Consider the following 15,359-nt stretch of genomic DNA (forward strand, 5'->3'; position numbering starts at 1 on the left):
GTAGGTATACATTTTGAGTGTTCACAAATTTTTAAATTCAGATAAATATGAGAGTGCAAAATTAATACCATCTGCTGTATAACAGTTATGTTCATCAACAAATTTACACAACTTCAGCCACTATCAATAATAATAATAATAATAATAATATAATAATAATAATAATAATAATAATAATAATAATATGCATAATTGATCAATGCTTTAAAGTTGCCATTGTGTGGATAGACATGCTGCTTCATCTGAAAGTATAGAGCCATACATAATTAACACGCAAAGCAGTTACCATAAACTGTAGTTACTTTGGCCCAAGTTTTGCCTTTGTTTTTATATGTGGCAAGAAACCAAATGACAGTGCCAGAGAGAGGATTCAAAATACATTTTTCTAGTATTGTCAAAAACGTTTACCTGCAAATATGCAAGTGTTGTATCTTTCATCAATTGACTAATTAATTTTCAAGTTATATGTTACACTATGGTAACTATCTGCAAAGAAACTTTGTCATATGTAAAGACACTGAATGGTATGGATATGAGCCTTCTTATGAAAATTAATGAAGCTCTATTACTTAAAAATAGCTACATTTTGTTAGTCATGTTAGACTGATAATTCTTATCAAATCTTCCCACGAAAAATGTTGTTTATCTTTTGTTTTGGCCATTTTCAGTAAGACTTTGTCTTTCCCATAAAGTTTGCATTAGCACTCTCATAACTCATCTCAGTCCCATTTCTGGGACACATGAACACCATCAGATTCTAGCACCCCCTTGTCTTCATTTTGGGATACCTTTGGCATGGGCTAATGTAACCTCATATTTTGAAAAAGTATGCACCATTTTACAGAAGCATTAAATACATTACCTAAATTGAATTTCACACAAATGACAATTTCTCATCTTAGTACCAGTCAGGCAGCAGTAGCCAACCGAGACAGACAGGAAAGTAAACGTTTTGTGTCATTTATGAGTTCCTAACCAGGAGTGAATTTTATTGTATCATCTGTGGGCTTTAATAGTTTAATTTCTTGAGTTTATGCATGTAAATTTAACATCTAATAGCCACAGATCTCGTGTTTTTGTATTGCGTCAGAAAGTAAACCCATTTTGTGACATATTAAAAGTTCCTAATCAGGGGCAAATTATTTAGTTTCACTTGAGTGTTTATAGAATATCATCTCAGTTATGTGACTGGATTTGCGATTTCCTGTCAGAGAGGTCACAGTTCATTGTAACTGATGGAAAGTCATTGAGTAAAACAGAAGTGATTTCAGGCATTGCCCAAGGTAGTGTTATAGGCCCTTTGCTGTTCCTTATCTATATAAATGGTTTGGGAGGCAATCTGAGTAGCCGTCTTCAGTTGTTTGCAGATGATGCTGTCGATTATCAACTAAGAAATACATCAGAAGATCAAAACAAACTGCAAAACGATTTAGAAAAAATATCTGAATGGTGTGAAAAATGGCAGTTGACCCTAAATAATGAAAAGTGTGATGTCATCCACATGAATGCAAAAAGGAACTTGTTAAGCTTCGGTTACATGATAAATCAGTCTAATCTAAAAGCCGTAAATTCAACTAAATACCTAGGTATTACAATTATGAACAACTTAAATTGGAAAGAACATACAGAAAATGTTGTGGGGAAGGCTAACCAAAGGCTGTGTTTTATTGCCAGGACACTTATAAAATGTAACAGACCTACTAAGGAGACTGCCTACACTATGCTTGTCCGTCCTCTTTTAGAATACTGCTGCATGGTGTGAGATCCTTACCAGATAGGACTGATGGACTACATTGAAAAAGTTCAAAGAAAGGCAGTACATTTTGTATTATTGCAAAATATGGGAGAGAGTGTCACAGAAATGATACAGGATTTGGACTGGAAATCATTAAAAGAAAGGTGTTTTGTGACAAAATCTTCTCATGAAATTCCAATCACCAACTTTCTCTTTCTCCTCCGAATGTTGAAATATTTTGTTGACACTGACCTACATAGGGAGGAATGATCACCACTATAAAATAAGGGAAATCAGAACTTGTACAGAAAGATATAAGTGTTCATTCTTTTTGCATGCTATACGAGATTGGAATAACAGAGAATTGTGAAGGTGGTTTGATGAACCCTCTGCAAGGCACTTAATTGTGATTTGCAGGGTATCCACATAGATGTAGATGTACTTAATACTGATAGAGTACAAAATTGTACTCACCATATTTTTAGTTTAACTGATGTAAATCCTCCTGGCAGAATTTACTGGGGTGTGACAGCTGTTAAAATATTTACGATGAACATCAAGTACAGTGCTGCCAACACAATATTGCTACATGGAACTCACAACCTTCTAGATCATACTGCTTTGTTTACTCCATGGTAATGATATAATGTTGGGGGGGGAAAAATATTTTAAACTTTTTCCAATCAATGGGCCAAAAGTACATGCTAAGGGCCAAAGTAACCTCAGCTTATGGTACTGACATTTAGTAATACAACCTTACTTTAACAGATTGGAGGAGAGATGAAAGTTACAAATCATAAAAGAAAGAAATGCATATGCAAAAATCCAGTCTAAACTTCAGGCCAGAAGAGGTGAAACAAATCAGGGAGGAGATGTAACCAGTTATGACCTACTCACAATATGTCACCATAATAAAATGCTCCTATCTCAGCAACTGGTAGGGTTGTGCTATGGTTCTATTTTATGTTGTGTCATCCCATAAATCTAACCTTTCCATTCTAATATTTAATCATAGCTGAAAGTTTCAGACAGTCACAAGGGAAAACTTGTATGATTAATGACTTCATATCTAGTATTATACATGATTTGGTTTTTTATTTATTCATGTAAGAGATTTTCAATTTTTATTTTCTGGTTCATTTGTTATCAAATATTTGATGATTACTGAATTAATATTCTCCTGGTTCTTGTTCAAACAATTTTTTCACTAACTGGAATAATCTGTGTTTCAATATTTGTTATATTTAAAACCTGTCACAGTAGTTTCTGAATTGAAGTTGTTACATTAGTACAGTGTTTTTACATGTCTTTCAACTGACCTTCAGATTCTTCATCTCCATGGCAAGATTAATAGTCTCACGTGTGCCCCTTACATTTAATATTGTTGCATAGGCAAGACTATCATCAAAACGTACACTTGCTGCAGCATGAAAAACAACACTGACTTCCCGTACTAGTAAATCACGATCTTCATCACTGAGCCCAAGCCCAAGCTCTGTTACATCACCTTTCACTGGTTTCAGTTTTTCAATAGCTTCTGGTCTTTGCTTTTTCACAACATCAAAGAGCTGAAATGATTAAAGTCATAGATATTAAAACTTCAAAACTGAAATGATTAAAGTCATAGATATTAAAACTTCAAAATTACACACACTAACTTTCTATTGAATGTATCTGCAAGTCTGATAGATAAAATAAGAAACAAGACAGAATGGTTAATCAGATGCTTGCTCATGATTATACCAAATTTCCAGTAATGAGAAAATTACTGATTTTCATAATTTATTTCACATATGAAATTTACAATATAATGAAGTAACCAAAGAGACTTCTAATTAAGAATGATCTTAATGAAACATTCCCCATATAGTTTGTAGGCCACAAGTAGTTCTACTCCTGAAGTTAAATACCAGTACTGTTGACCACTCATATTTGTATATATAACACCATGATTTCATATTTCTTCATCCCATTATTTAGGCTATACTTCAGCCAAGATTTTCCATACCAGTATCTGGATAGAGTTACCACTTATTGAAAGAAACTAGACATTCATATTTGCTGTTGGATAACTATGGAAAGATGTGGATGATATGTGACCAGTCAAGGACTATATAATTAAGCCATGCAGGACGCTTTCATTCTGAAATTTAACATCATAGACATATTTTGTTTGTCCCATTGTTTGCAGCCAAAAGTACCAAAGTGACTTCTAGCTAAGAATGATCTTAATTAAACATTGCCCACTAGTTTGTAGACCACAAGTAATTCTACTCTTGCAGTTAAATACCAGTACTGTTGACCACTCATATTTGTATATATGGCACCATGATTTTCTGTTTCTTCATCCCATTATTTAGGCTATACTTCAGCCAAGATTTTCCATGACAGTATCTGGAAAGAGTTAGCACTTATTGGAAGAAACTAGACATACACATTTGCTGCTGGATAACTATGGAAAGATGTGGATGATATGTGACCAGTCAAGGACTATATAATTAAGTCATGCAGAGCACTTTCATTCTGAAATTTAACATCATAGACATATTTTGTTTGTCTCGTTGCTTTTAGCCAAATGTAAGTAGTGCTATTTACTAAACTCTGTTTGACTTCTTAGAAATAGTGGCAGATAGCAGTTCAACTTCAGATTGAGTTGTAATCTAAACTTGAGCATCCCAAATATTGATGAATATATCTTTCATAATAAAGTAATAAAATTTTCATCTACATGAAAGAACAGATACCTAATATTCATGCATTATGTTTAAGCCAAAATAGACTTTTTGTGATTTTATATGAAATGTCTGGTCGAATTTTAGCATTTTAAAGTTCAGTGTTTCAGTCAAATGCTGTTCAAGTGGCAAATTATTTTACTTATGCATTACAAGTTTCAACTAAGTTGTATCATTCATTTACACATTCTTTGTCATCAATGTCATCCATATGCATTGCACACATTGGTTGTTGTTCATCGCAAGTAAAGTATTTGTAATACAAAATCTATTCAGTTTCTGTTCCATTCCTCCTGCAATATCTGCATAAATATAGTTGCTTAATAAAAATAACCTAACCATAAATTGCTATAAAATTAAAAGTGCTTATATCTGTTGAGCTTAATCGAAGCATTCAAATTTAATATGTGTGGTCCGTGTGAGCTGTGATCATTAGTATGTCTTTCTTTTACGTGTAAGTGTCTTTGCTTTGCTCATACCAAGTGAGCCATATGTATTATGTCTGTTTGCTGTTTGATGAACATCCTGTAGCACTGAGTGCAGTAGAATATCTAAGTTTCTTTTAACATGACGTGGTCTAATAAAGTGTTCAGTAATTTGCCTACCAGTGTTCTCCGTAGAAGTAGATAATAAGCAGAACCTACATGCAACAGAACTCTTGGCAGGTATCCAGATAACTTTCAATTAAAATGGTTAAAAGGTCAGGAATAACATGTCATTATTTGAAGTCCAGGAAATACTGTTGTTTTACTCAAAACAGAAGGTGACGAATTATTTTATTAATGTGTCGAAGCTGAAAGGGTACAGCAATTATGGAGATTGGGCATCTGCAATCAAGAACATGTTTAATTCTCAAAGGACTGGCAAAATGTGTCTCAGAACTTGTTGAAACAAAGATGCCAAGGCTCAAGTGAAAATAATTCTTGCTATTGAACCATGTTTCTACAAGAATGCAAAAGGAGCAGAAGTGACAGTGGATTTGGTAGAAACTTCAATTGTTGTTTGTTGACTCTGAAAAGAGTGGGGTGAGGAGGGGAAGTAGCTCTGCCTCCATGTACTGCAAACATGCAGTGTAAATGTGTTTCTTAAACTTCCACAAAAGCAGCTATGTTTAGGACAGAGTTAATCATCAGTTAATATCAGCAAAAATTAAGACTTTTTGTCCTCTTTTGCATACTAGAGGCCAGTCAACTGATTTTTTAATCATATTTCTTGGTTTATGATGCAACATGTGTGAAAAATTTACAGTGCATGGCTGTTGTTAATTGTAATTTTTATCTGGACTCATATGTTTCTGCATAACATTGTTTGTAGAATCATGTTTGTCATTATAGCTTTTTAATGCATGTACTTTTATATTTTCAAGTTTTGTGCTGGTTTCCACTGTGGTTCTTGCTTTGTTTACATCACTGGTATCCGATATTTCTTTCTTCTAGAGTTGATGCTCTGGTTGTTGACTTTTACAGCCAAGATTCTGCAGCTGTTTCTCCAATAAGGTTACAGCCTTTTAAAGCTCATTGATTTCACTGTTTTTTTGTAGTTAAAAATGAGACAAAATTAGTCACAATGATAACATATGGATGTCACTGAATTTACATTTGCCACAGTTTTTTCACTAGATTTTGATCTTGTAATGACTTTGTTTGCTTTATCATCACAGCAGTAAAATTTTCCAGGTCGAATCACAATAGTTTTTTTTTTTTTTTTTTTTTTTTTTTTTTTTTTTTTTTTTTTCCCACCATCATCTTTTGTATGGAACATATACTACAGTTGCTGAGAAAATAACAGCTATACATAAAATTATAAAAATCTACAACCTAGTCAGTTTAAAAAGGTGTTGCACATGTAGAAACATTTAGGTCAAAATCCTTGAAGCCAGCCAACATGTTTTCTGTAACAAACAGGGCTTTTACAAAATCTGATTCCTAAATATGTCAGTATATACAAAAATTAAGGAAACTCTTTGTGCAGCTATGAAGCAAAGTGTGACTCATTTGATTAATAACATATGATATATACAGTAAGAAAGATTCTCTTAACACTAAAGTTTAACTGTCACACTTGCCACACAATTGGATACTATTTTAAAATCCATTCATGTGTGGTTAACTGTGGAGTGAGATCTGATCATTCAGCAACACCACGAAAAAGCCAAAAACTCATTGTTATAAAAATAAACCAACTTAAAATGTCCTTAATTTTTATTTCTATGAGAGGATCATTACCAAAACCAACAAAATCTCTGTCACAGCACAACCTAATATTTTAAGTAGATGTCTTAAACATAACATCAAAACCTCTCTAGATCAGCTCAATGTTACTGAAATGATTGTTGATGTCAAAACTGCCGTGAATACCACTTTGCTTGACAGATGTGAACAAGCTGAAATAAGTTCCAAAGTCGATGAGCTTCTTACAAACAAAATTAATAAGAGCAGTCACAGAAATAAAAATAAAAATAATTCCAGAATGACATTTTCACTCTGCAGCAGGGTGTGCGCTGATATGAAACTTCCTGGCAAGTTAAAACTATGTGTTGGACCAAGACTTGAACTCAGGATCTTTGTCTTTTGCAGTCAAGTGCTCTACCAACTGAGCTACCCAAGCATGACTTGTGACCTATCCTCACAGCTTCAGTTCTGCCAGTACCTCATCTCCCACTTTCCAAACTTCACAGAAGCTCTTCTGCAAACCTCGCAGAACTAGCACTCCTGGAACAAAGGCTATTGTGGGGACATGGCTTAGCCACAGCCTAGGGGATGTTTCCAGAATAATATTTTCACTCTTCAGCAGAGTGTGTGCTGATATGAAACTCCCTGGCAGATTAAAACTGTGTGCCAGAACAAGACTCGAACTCAGGATCTTTGCATTTTGCGGGCAAGTGCTCTACCGACTGAGCTACCCAAACATGACTCATGACCTGCCCTCCATTTTAATCTGCCAGGAATTTGCAAAAATAATTCTCTTTTTACAATGATGTGTGCCAGTAAGAAGCTAAAGAAGATAACTACCACAACAAAGCACTATCTGTTGAGAGGCAGACAAATACGTGGTTCCTGAAGAGGGACTGCAGTAGTTGTAGGGGCAACAGTCTGGATGCCTGACTGATCTGGTTTTGTAACTTCAGCCAACAATATCTTGCTGTGCTGATACTGCTGAAAGCAATGGGAAACTACAGCTCTTATTTTCCCCTCCGCCATGCACCATCAGGTGGCTTGCGGAGTATGGATGTAGATGTAGATGTAGACATACAGGTCTACTGTATAGTTAAATGATGACGGCATCCTCTTGTGTAGAATTTCTCAGAGGTAAAGTAGTCCCCCACTTGGATCTTCAAATGGGAGATGTCATCATAATGAAATATAAAACTGGTGTTCTATAGATCAATGTGTGGAATGTTAGATCCCTTAATTGGGTAGGTAAGTATCTCTTACTCAAGCAGGTAGGTTAGAAACTTTGAAAAGAGAAATGGGTGGAATAAAGTTGGATATACTGCAGATTAGCGATGTTTGATGGCAGGATAAATGGGACTTCTGGTCAGGTGTGTACAGGGTTATAAATACAAAATCAAATAGAGCTAATGCAAGAGTAGATCTAGTAATGAATAAGAAAAGAGGAATGTGGGAAAGCTACTATGAGCACCATAGTGAATGCATTATCATAGCCAAGATAAAAGCCAACATCCATCACAGTAGTACAATTATATATGTGAACTAGCTCCACAGATGATGAAGGGATCGGAAAAAAATATAAGATGAGATAAAAGAAATTATTCGCATACTTAAGGAAGAGGAAATTTTAATTCTGAAAGGGGACTGGAATTCAATAGTAAGTTGAGGTAGAAAAGGAAAAATAGCAGGTGAATATGGCCTGAGGGGAATGAATGGAAGAGAAACCACCTGGTAGAATTTCGCAAAGAGCATAATTTAATCTTTGCTAATACCTGGTTTAAGGATCATGAAATAATGCTTTATACATGTAAGGTATGTGGAGACACCAGTAGATTTCAGATTGATTATATAATGGTAATAGATTCCAGATTGATTATATAATGGTAAGACAGACATTTCAGAGCCACATTTTTAACTATAAGATATTTCTATGGGCAAATGGAGAATCTGACCACTATTTATTGGTTATGAACTGTAGATTAAAACTCAAGAAGTTGCAAAAAGGTAGGAAATTAAAGAGATGGTATCAAGATAAGATGAAAGAACCAGAGGACTTGAGAGTTTCAGAGGGAGCATTAGGTAATGATTGATTGGAACAGGGGAAATAAATGCAGGAGAAATGAATGAGAAACTTTTAGAGATGAAATAGTGATAGCAACAAAGTATTAATTAGTTACAAAGACAATTTCCAATAGAAATACTTCAATACCAAAGGTGATATTGAATGTGCTTGATGAAAGAAGAAAATATAAAAATGATGCAGATGAAGCAGGTGAAAGGGAAAATGGCTAAGCAGAAAAAGGTTGAGGGCAAATGTAAGGATATAAAAGTATATATAACTAATAGAGAGAGAGAGAGAGAGAGAGAGAGAGAGAGAGATACCACAGACAGGAAAATTGAAAAAGTCTTTGGAGATAAGAGAAGCAGCTGTATGAATATCAAGAGCTCAGATGGAAAACCAGTACTAAGGAAAGAAGAGAAAAATGAAAGGTAGAAGGAGTATATAGAGGGGACACACATAAGAAATGAACTTGAAGGTAATATTACAAGAAATAGTGAAGCAAGCTGATATGCTGTTTTGTTGCCTGAAAAGATGTGTGTATTACATACCAGGTAATTTTATGAAATTTATGGAATTATAAAATACATTTTAATTAGCAGTTATGTATGCTGAATAGAATACAAAAAGAACCGGAATGAACAACTCTATACTGAACTAACTATGAGCAGTTGGCAGTGGAACTGCAATGAACGACCACACAAAGAAGGACGAGTCCAGCCAAGCAAGACCGAGACATACGGGAATGGGACCGAGGCTTGAACAAGACTGGCAAATGTGCTGTCATGGGAATGAGACTGACCATTTCCCATTCCCGGGAACTATAAGTAGAAAGCCATGACCAAGATCGATGGGAATGGGTCTGAGGTTGGAACGAGACTGTCCAATGTGCAGTTGCAGGAACGAGGCCAATTGTTTCCCATTTCTGGGAACTATAAGTAGAAAGCCATGAATGAAGTGAACTATGAAAGACTGTTCCTTAGAATTCATTCATTGCTCATTCTGTTCACCTTGATGAACCGTTCCTTTGGGCCTGTTAGTTCGTGAATGACCCATCTCTACTACTCACTCCAACCTCTTGGGGAGTCTCCTGCATGGTCAAACGATGATCTGCCATCACCAAATTTGGCACCCTCACAACAACAGCTGCACTCCAAGCAGTTTGGGGCTTGCCAGAACCCTGGTCACTCTCTACTGATGTGTGGGCATTTCTGAATCGGTTGAACCACTCCTTAATTTGTGTTACACCCATTGCATCTTTTCCAAACACCTGCTGAATCTTACGTATTGTTTTGCTTTGAGGATCACCAAGCTTTTGACAAAATTTGATGCAGTATCTTAGCTCAAACATTCAGCCATATTGAGAGAATTGGTAATCCGACAAACACATTGTGTAGCACCTCAATCAGTGGCCAATAGGCAGCGACTGAAGCTCTGGAAGGTGGGGACAAAATTCACACATGCACATGAATGTCTCTTCCTTTACTGTGTACAGTGGCATTGCACTATTGTGTCTATTTTTCACGGGAAAATCAAAGGTCGGATACTTTTTATACAGACCGCGTAGAAAAGGACAGCCAATGCTGAGGCAATTAGGTTAGGAAATGAGACACTAAAAGTTGTAGATGAGTTTTACTATTTGGAAGGTAAAATAACTGATAATGGCCAAATTAGAGAGGATATAAAATGTAGACTTGCAAAGGTATGAAAATCATTTCTTTAGACGAGAAATTTATCAACATCAAATCTACATGGTCCACTCAATTAAGGTGACCACCACCTATGTTGGACATCAATGTGCAATAACCACTCACATTTGGCAGGTGGCAGCATTAGCAGTGGAGCATATACAAAGCATGTCAGGAGATACAGGAAATAGTGCAGTCATTGTTGTAATGTGGAAACAGAACAATTTATCTGACTTCCAGCAGTGTATGATCATTGGCTTTTGGGCTAAGCATAGAAGCATTCCCAAAATGTTTTGTTTGTAATCTGTCTGCATCCTGCCATGATTAAAGAATACCATGCATGGCAATATGACACTATCCAAAACTGGCACTGAGGCAACCAAACTGTATCATGGGCCAGAGATGGCAGGGAAGAACAACAGCTGTGCAGATGTGAACACGCAAATAGACATGTAACTGTTGTCCAAGATTACTGTTTTTTATGCTCAAAAGAAGAATTTAACATTTTTCAAGCTGGTAATATTAAACTCATTGTTATTGAACTAGTGTGTGTAATGTCTCCATTTGTATGTCTGTGAAGGAAACTATGTTGATTGGCATCGACTACTCCCACAGCATACATAATTTCGTACACATAGACAAGTTAATCTCATGGCGGAGAAGCAGCTGCTGACTCCAACGGCTGCCTGTAAAATTTTTGAAATGTAAGAGAAAGACACCTTTTATAGGATCTTCTTGAATTGGAACAGTGCCATTCCATTTGGTCATTCAATGATTGTCTGCGAGTGAAATGAGTTCTTTTTAGCAGAGAAAACTTTCTCTATTCTTTTGACTGTGTTATTGAAGCAGGTTCTAGAGCCAACATCGACCATCAAATGTTCGAAGTCCTATACAAGCTTATAGTACATAATAGTTCACCACAGAATTCCTTGATCAAAATTAAATATGTGCAATTACCTTTGAAATGCAACAGACTGCATTATGAACATTACTAAACTCCGCATTAACATTACGTATTGCTTGTGAATCTCAAAAACACAAATTATCTGATATGGTGGCTACTAATGACTGTCTCATTGCACACACTTCCTATACGTCCTCTCATTATCCTGTTTCATAACAAAGTCCCACCACATTCCAATTTTCTAACTTTTCTTCACTCACCGTGGAGCAATTCTAAGTTACGGAATAAATATTTTGCTTGCACAGGCGAAATGCTCCACCTTGCATTATATCTTCACTTTAAACCAATAATAACAGGTAGGTCATTGAACTTATCAGTCTCTTCCACCATCTAATACTGGTCAAGGGATGTTATACAAGTGACCAGTGACATGAACCGAGGGGATACCAACAGTGTCTCCTCAATGACTATTCAACGAACATTGCTGCGTGTATTCCTTCAAAGCAACTGCCTGTCCATGCATCCACGCTGAGTGCTGTTCATCAGTGACAAAGGCTGGAATTTGCTTTTCAGTACCACTGCTGCACATCCACTGACAGGCAACAGATGACCTTTTCACACAAATTATATTTTATGCTCCAAAAGACAGATGGCTGTTGTTGAGTATGATGTGCTATGCCCGAAAGCAAACACCCTCCATATGTTATTGTCTGGGGAATTTTTTTGTATTGACCCCTGGGTGATCTCATTATTATGGAAGGCACAATGGATGCAACCAACCTTGGGGACCATGTCCACCTCTACAAGCAATTAGTCTTCCTTGGCTTAATGACATCTACCAGCAGGATAGTGCCGCATGTTACAATGCTCGCATGCGTGGTTTGAAGAGCACCAGGATGAGTTTACTAGATTCCATTGGCCACTAAACTCTCTGGATTTAAAGCCAATTGAGAGTCTGTGGGAACACCTTGATTGAGCTGTTTGCACTACGGATCCTCAGCCAAGAAACCTAGTGCATCATGGCTCCACATCTCTTTCAGCACCCTTTTGAACCTCACTGACTCTCCCTGCACATCTCATAGTAGTCCACACTCAAAAAGGTGATTACTCAGGCTTTCAACAGGTGTTCACATTAATGTGACTGGACAGTGTAGATTAAAGTGTTAGGAAGTCTATTCTAAGGGTATTTGTCTGGAGTGTAGCCTTGTGTGGAAGTGAAATGTGGATGATAAGCAGTTCAGACAAGAAGAGGGTAGAATATTATGAAATGAGTGCTATAGAAGAATGATGAAGATTAGGTGGGTGGATCACATAACTAATGAGGAGGTACTAAATATTGGGGAGAAAAGAAATTTGTGGCACAACCTGATTAGATGAAGGGATTGGTTGATAGGACACATTCCGAGACATCAAGGGGCCTCCAATTTAGTACTGAAGGGAAGCATGGGTATAAATAGTGCACATAGAGATGAAGAGATGAATACTGTATGTGGGCTCAAAATGATATAGGTCGCAGTAGGTATTTGGAGGCAAAGAGGCTTACCCCGGATAGAGTAGCATTGAGAGCTGCATCAGACCAGTCTTCAGACCGTAGACCACACCATTCCAGTAAATGAAATGATTCATATTATTGAAGACAATTTCACTAAGCACAAGAAATTGAATTGAGACGAAATTAAAGATTTTATAATGTTTTTGAGACTTGTTCTAGAGTACAATTACTTCAGTTTCAATGATCAGCTATGTTAACAAGTTGAAGGCCTTGCTATGGGAAACTACCTAGCTGGATTTCTAGCTGACATGTTCATTAATCATTTTGAAATACTTCTTTTTTAATTCTTGTCCCATTCTAGCTAATAGAATTTCTTTCTATAGATAGAATGTTGATGCTACTATCATTGTACTAAACAGTGACGTGGATGATATCATACTGCTTAGTGAATCCCTGAATTGCTTCCATCCTAAAATTAAATTTATGTATGAAACTTTGATATTTACAGCAAATCCACCACAACAGATAACATCATTCAAGCTTCTTCTCACCACCCCCTTAAGCACAAATCAGTATTCTTTCACACTATGATCGACCATATGATTTAGGTCCCCCTAATGACTACTGCTATTGCTACTGAACATAATAACTTAAAGTATATAGCACTCAAAAACTGATATGAAGCAAACTTTGTACAAAAACCTTTTTTAAGTTATCAGTCTTCTGACTGGTTTGATGTGGCCTGCCATGAATTCTTCTCATGTGTCGAGCTCTTCATCTCAGTGTAGCATTTGCAACATGCATCCTCAATTATTTGCTGGATGTATTCCAATATCTGTCTTCCTCTACAGATTCTGCCTTCTACAGCTCCCTCTAGTACTATGGAAGTTATTCCCTGGTGTCATAATGGGCGCCCTATCACCCTGTCCCTTTACTTTATCAGTGTTTCCCACATTTTTCTTTCCTCTCTGATTCTGCACAGAAGCTCATCATTCATTACATTATCAATCCACTTATATTTCAACATTCATCTGTAGTACCACATCTCAAATTCTTTGATTCTCTTCTCTTCTGGTTTTTCCACAGTCCATGTTTCACTACCATACAATGTGGTGCTCCAAGTGTGCATTCTTAGAAATTTCTTCCACAAATTAAGGCCTATATTTGGTACTAGTAGGCTTCTCTTAGCCAGGAATGCTCATTCTGCCAGTGCTAGTCTGCTTTAGGTGTCCTCCTTGCTCCATTCATCATTGGCTATTTTGCTGCCTAGGTAGTAGAATTCCTTAACTTCATCTACTTTACAACCATCAGTCCACACTGTTCTCATTTCTTCTACTCCTCATTACTTTCATGTTTCTTTTACTTACTTTCAATCCATATTCTGTACTCATTAGACTGTTCATTCCATTTAACAGACCATGTAATTCTTCTTCACTTTCACTCAGGTTAGCAATATCATCAGCAAGATGTATCATTGACATCCTTTCACACTGACTTTTAATCCCACTCCTGAACCTTTCTTTTATTTCCATCAATACTTCTTAGATGTGAACACTGAAAAGTAGGGGCAAAAGACTACATCCCTGTCTTACATTCTTTTTAATCTGAGCACTTCATTCTTTGTAATCCTCTCTTATTTCTTCCTCTTGGCTCTTGTATATATTGCATATTATCCATCTCTCCCAGTAGCTTACCCCTATTTTTGTCAGGATTTTTCATTGTTGAATGTTTTTTTCCAGGTCAACAAATCATATGAACATTTCTTGATTTTTGTTTAGTGTTGCTTCCATTATCAATCACATTAGAATTGCCTCCCTAGTCTCTTGGCCTTTCCTAACACCAAAATTAATCATTATCTGACACATCCTCAATTTTCATTTTCAGTCTTCTGTATATTATACTTGTCTGCATCTCAGATGCATGAGCTGTTAAGATGATTGTTTGATAATTCTTGCAGCTGTCAGATCTTGCCGTCTCCAGAATTGTGTGATGATATTTTTCCGAAGGTCGGGATGGTATGTTTCCGACTCATACATTCTACACACAAACGTGAATAGTCATTTTGTTGCGACTTCCCCCCCAGTGATTATAGAAATTCTGATGGAAAGTTATCTATCCCTTCTGCCTTATTTGACACCAAGTTCTGCAAAGCTCTCTTAAATTCTGATTCTAACACTGGATCCCCTATATCTTCTAAATCATCTCCTGTTTCTTCTTCTATCATATCAGACAAATCTTCTCCCTCATAGAGGTCTTCAATCTATGCTTTCCAGCTATCCACTATCTCCTCTGCATTTAACAGTGGAATTCCCATTGCACTCTTAATGTTACCACTATTGCTTTTAATTTCACTGAAGGTTGTTTTGACTTTACTAAATGCTGTGTCAGTCCTTTCAAAAATCATTTCCTTTTTTATTTCTTCAGATTTTTCATCCAGCCATTTTGTCTTAATTCCCTGCATTTCCTGATTATTTTATTCTTCAGCGACTTGTATTTCTGTATTCCTGGATTTCCTTGAACATTTTTCTACTTCCTTCATTCATCTATCAGCTGAATTATTTCTGCTGTTACCTTTGGT

The 15,359-nt window shown here is 36.3% G+C and overlaps 1 protein-coding gene across 1 annotated transcript in view; it reads right to left on the minus strand.

Annotated features, from left to right (window-relative positions):
- LOC126100187 (putative fatty acyl-CoA reductase CG5065) overlaps window positions 1–15,359 on the minus strand; it is a 149,248-nt gene that overhangs the window by 101,756 nt on the left and 32,133 nt on the right. The window contains exon 2 of the mRNA XM_049910746.1: window positions 3,055–3,303. Coding sequence (XP_049766703.1) covers window positions 3,055–3,303 — 249 coding nt within the window. The remainder of the gene's footprint in view (window positions 1–3,054; window positions 3,304–15,359) is intronic.

Source organism: Schistocerca cancellata, chromosome 9, assembly GCF_023864275.1.
Source record: "Schistocerca cancellata isolate TAMUIC-IGC-003103 chromosome 9, iqSchCanc2.1, whole genome shotgun sequence".
Lineage (NCBI taxonomy): Eukaryota > Metazoa > Arthropoda > Insecta > Orthoptera > Acrididae > Schistocerca > Schistocerca cancellata.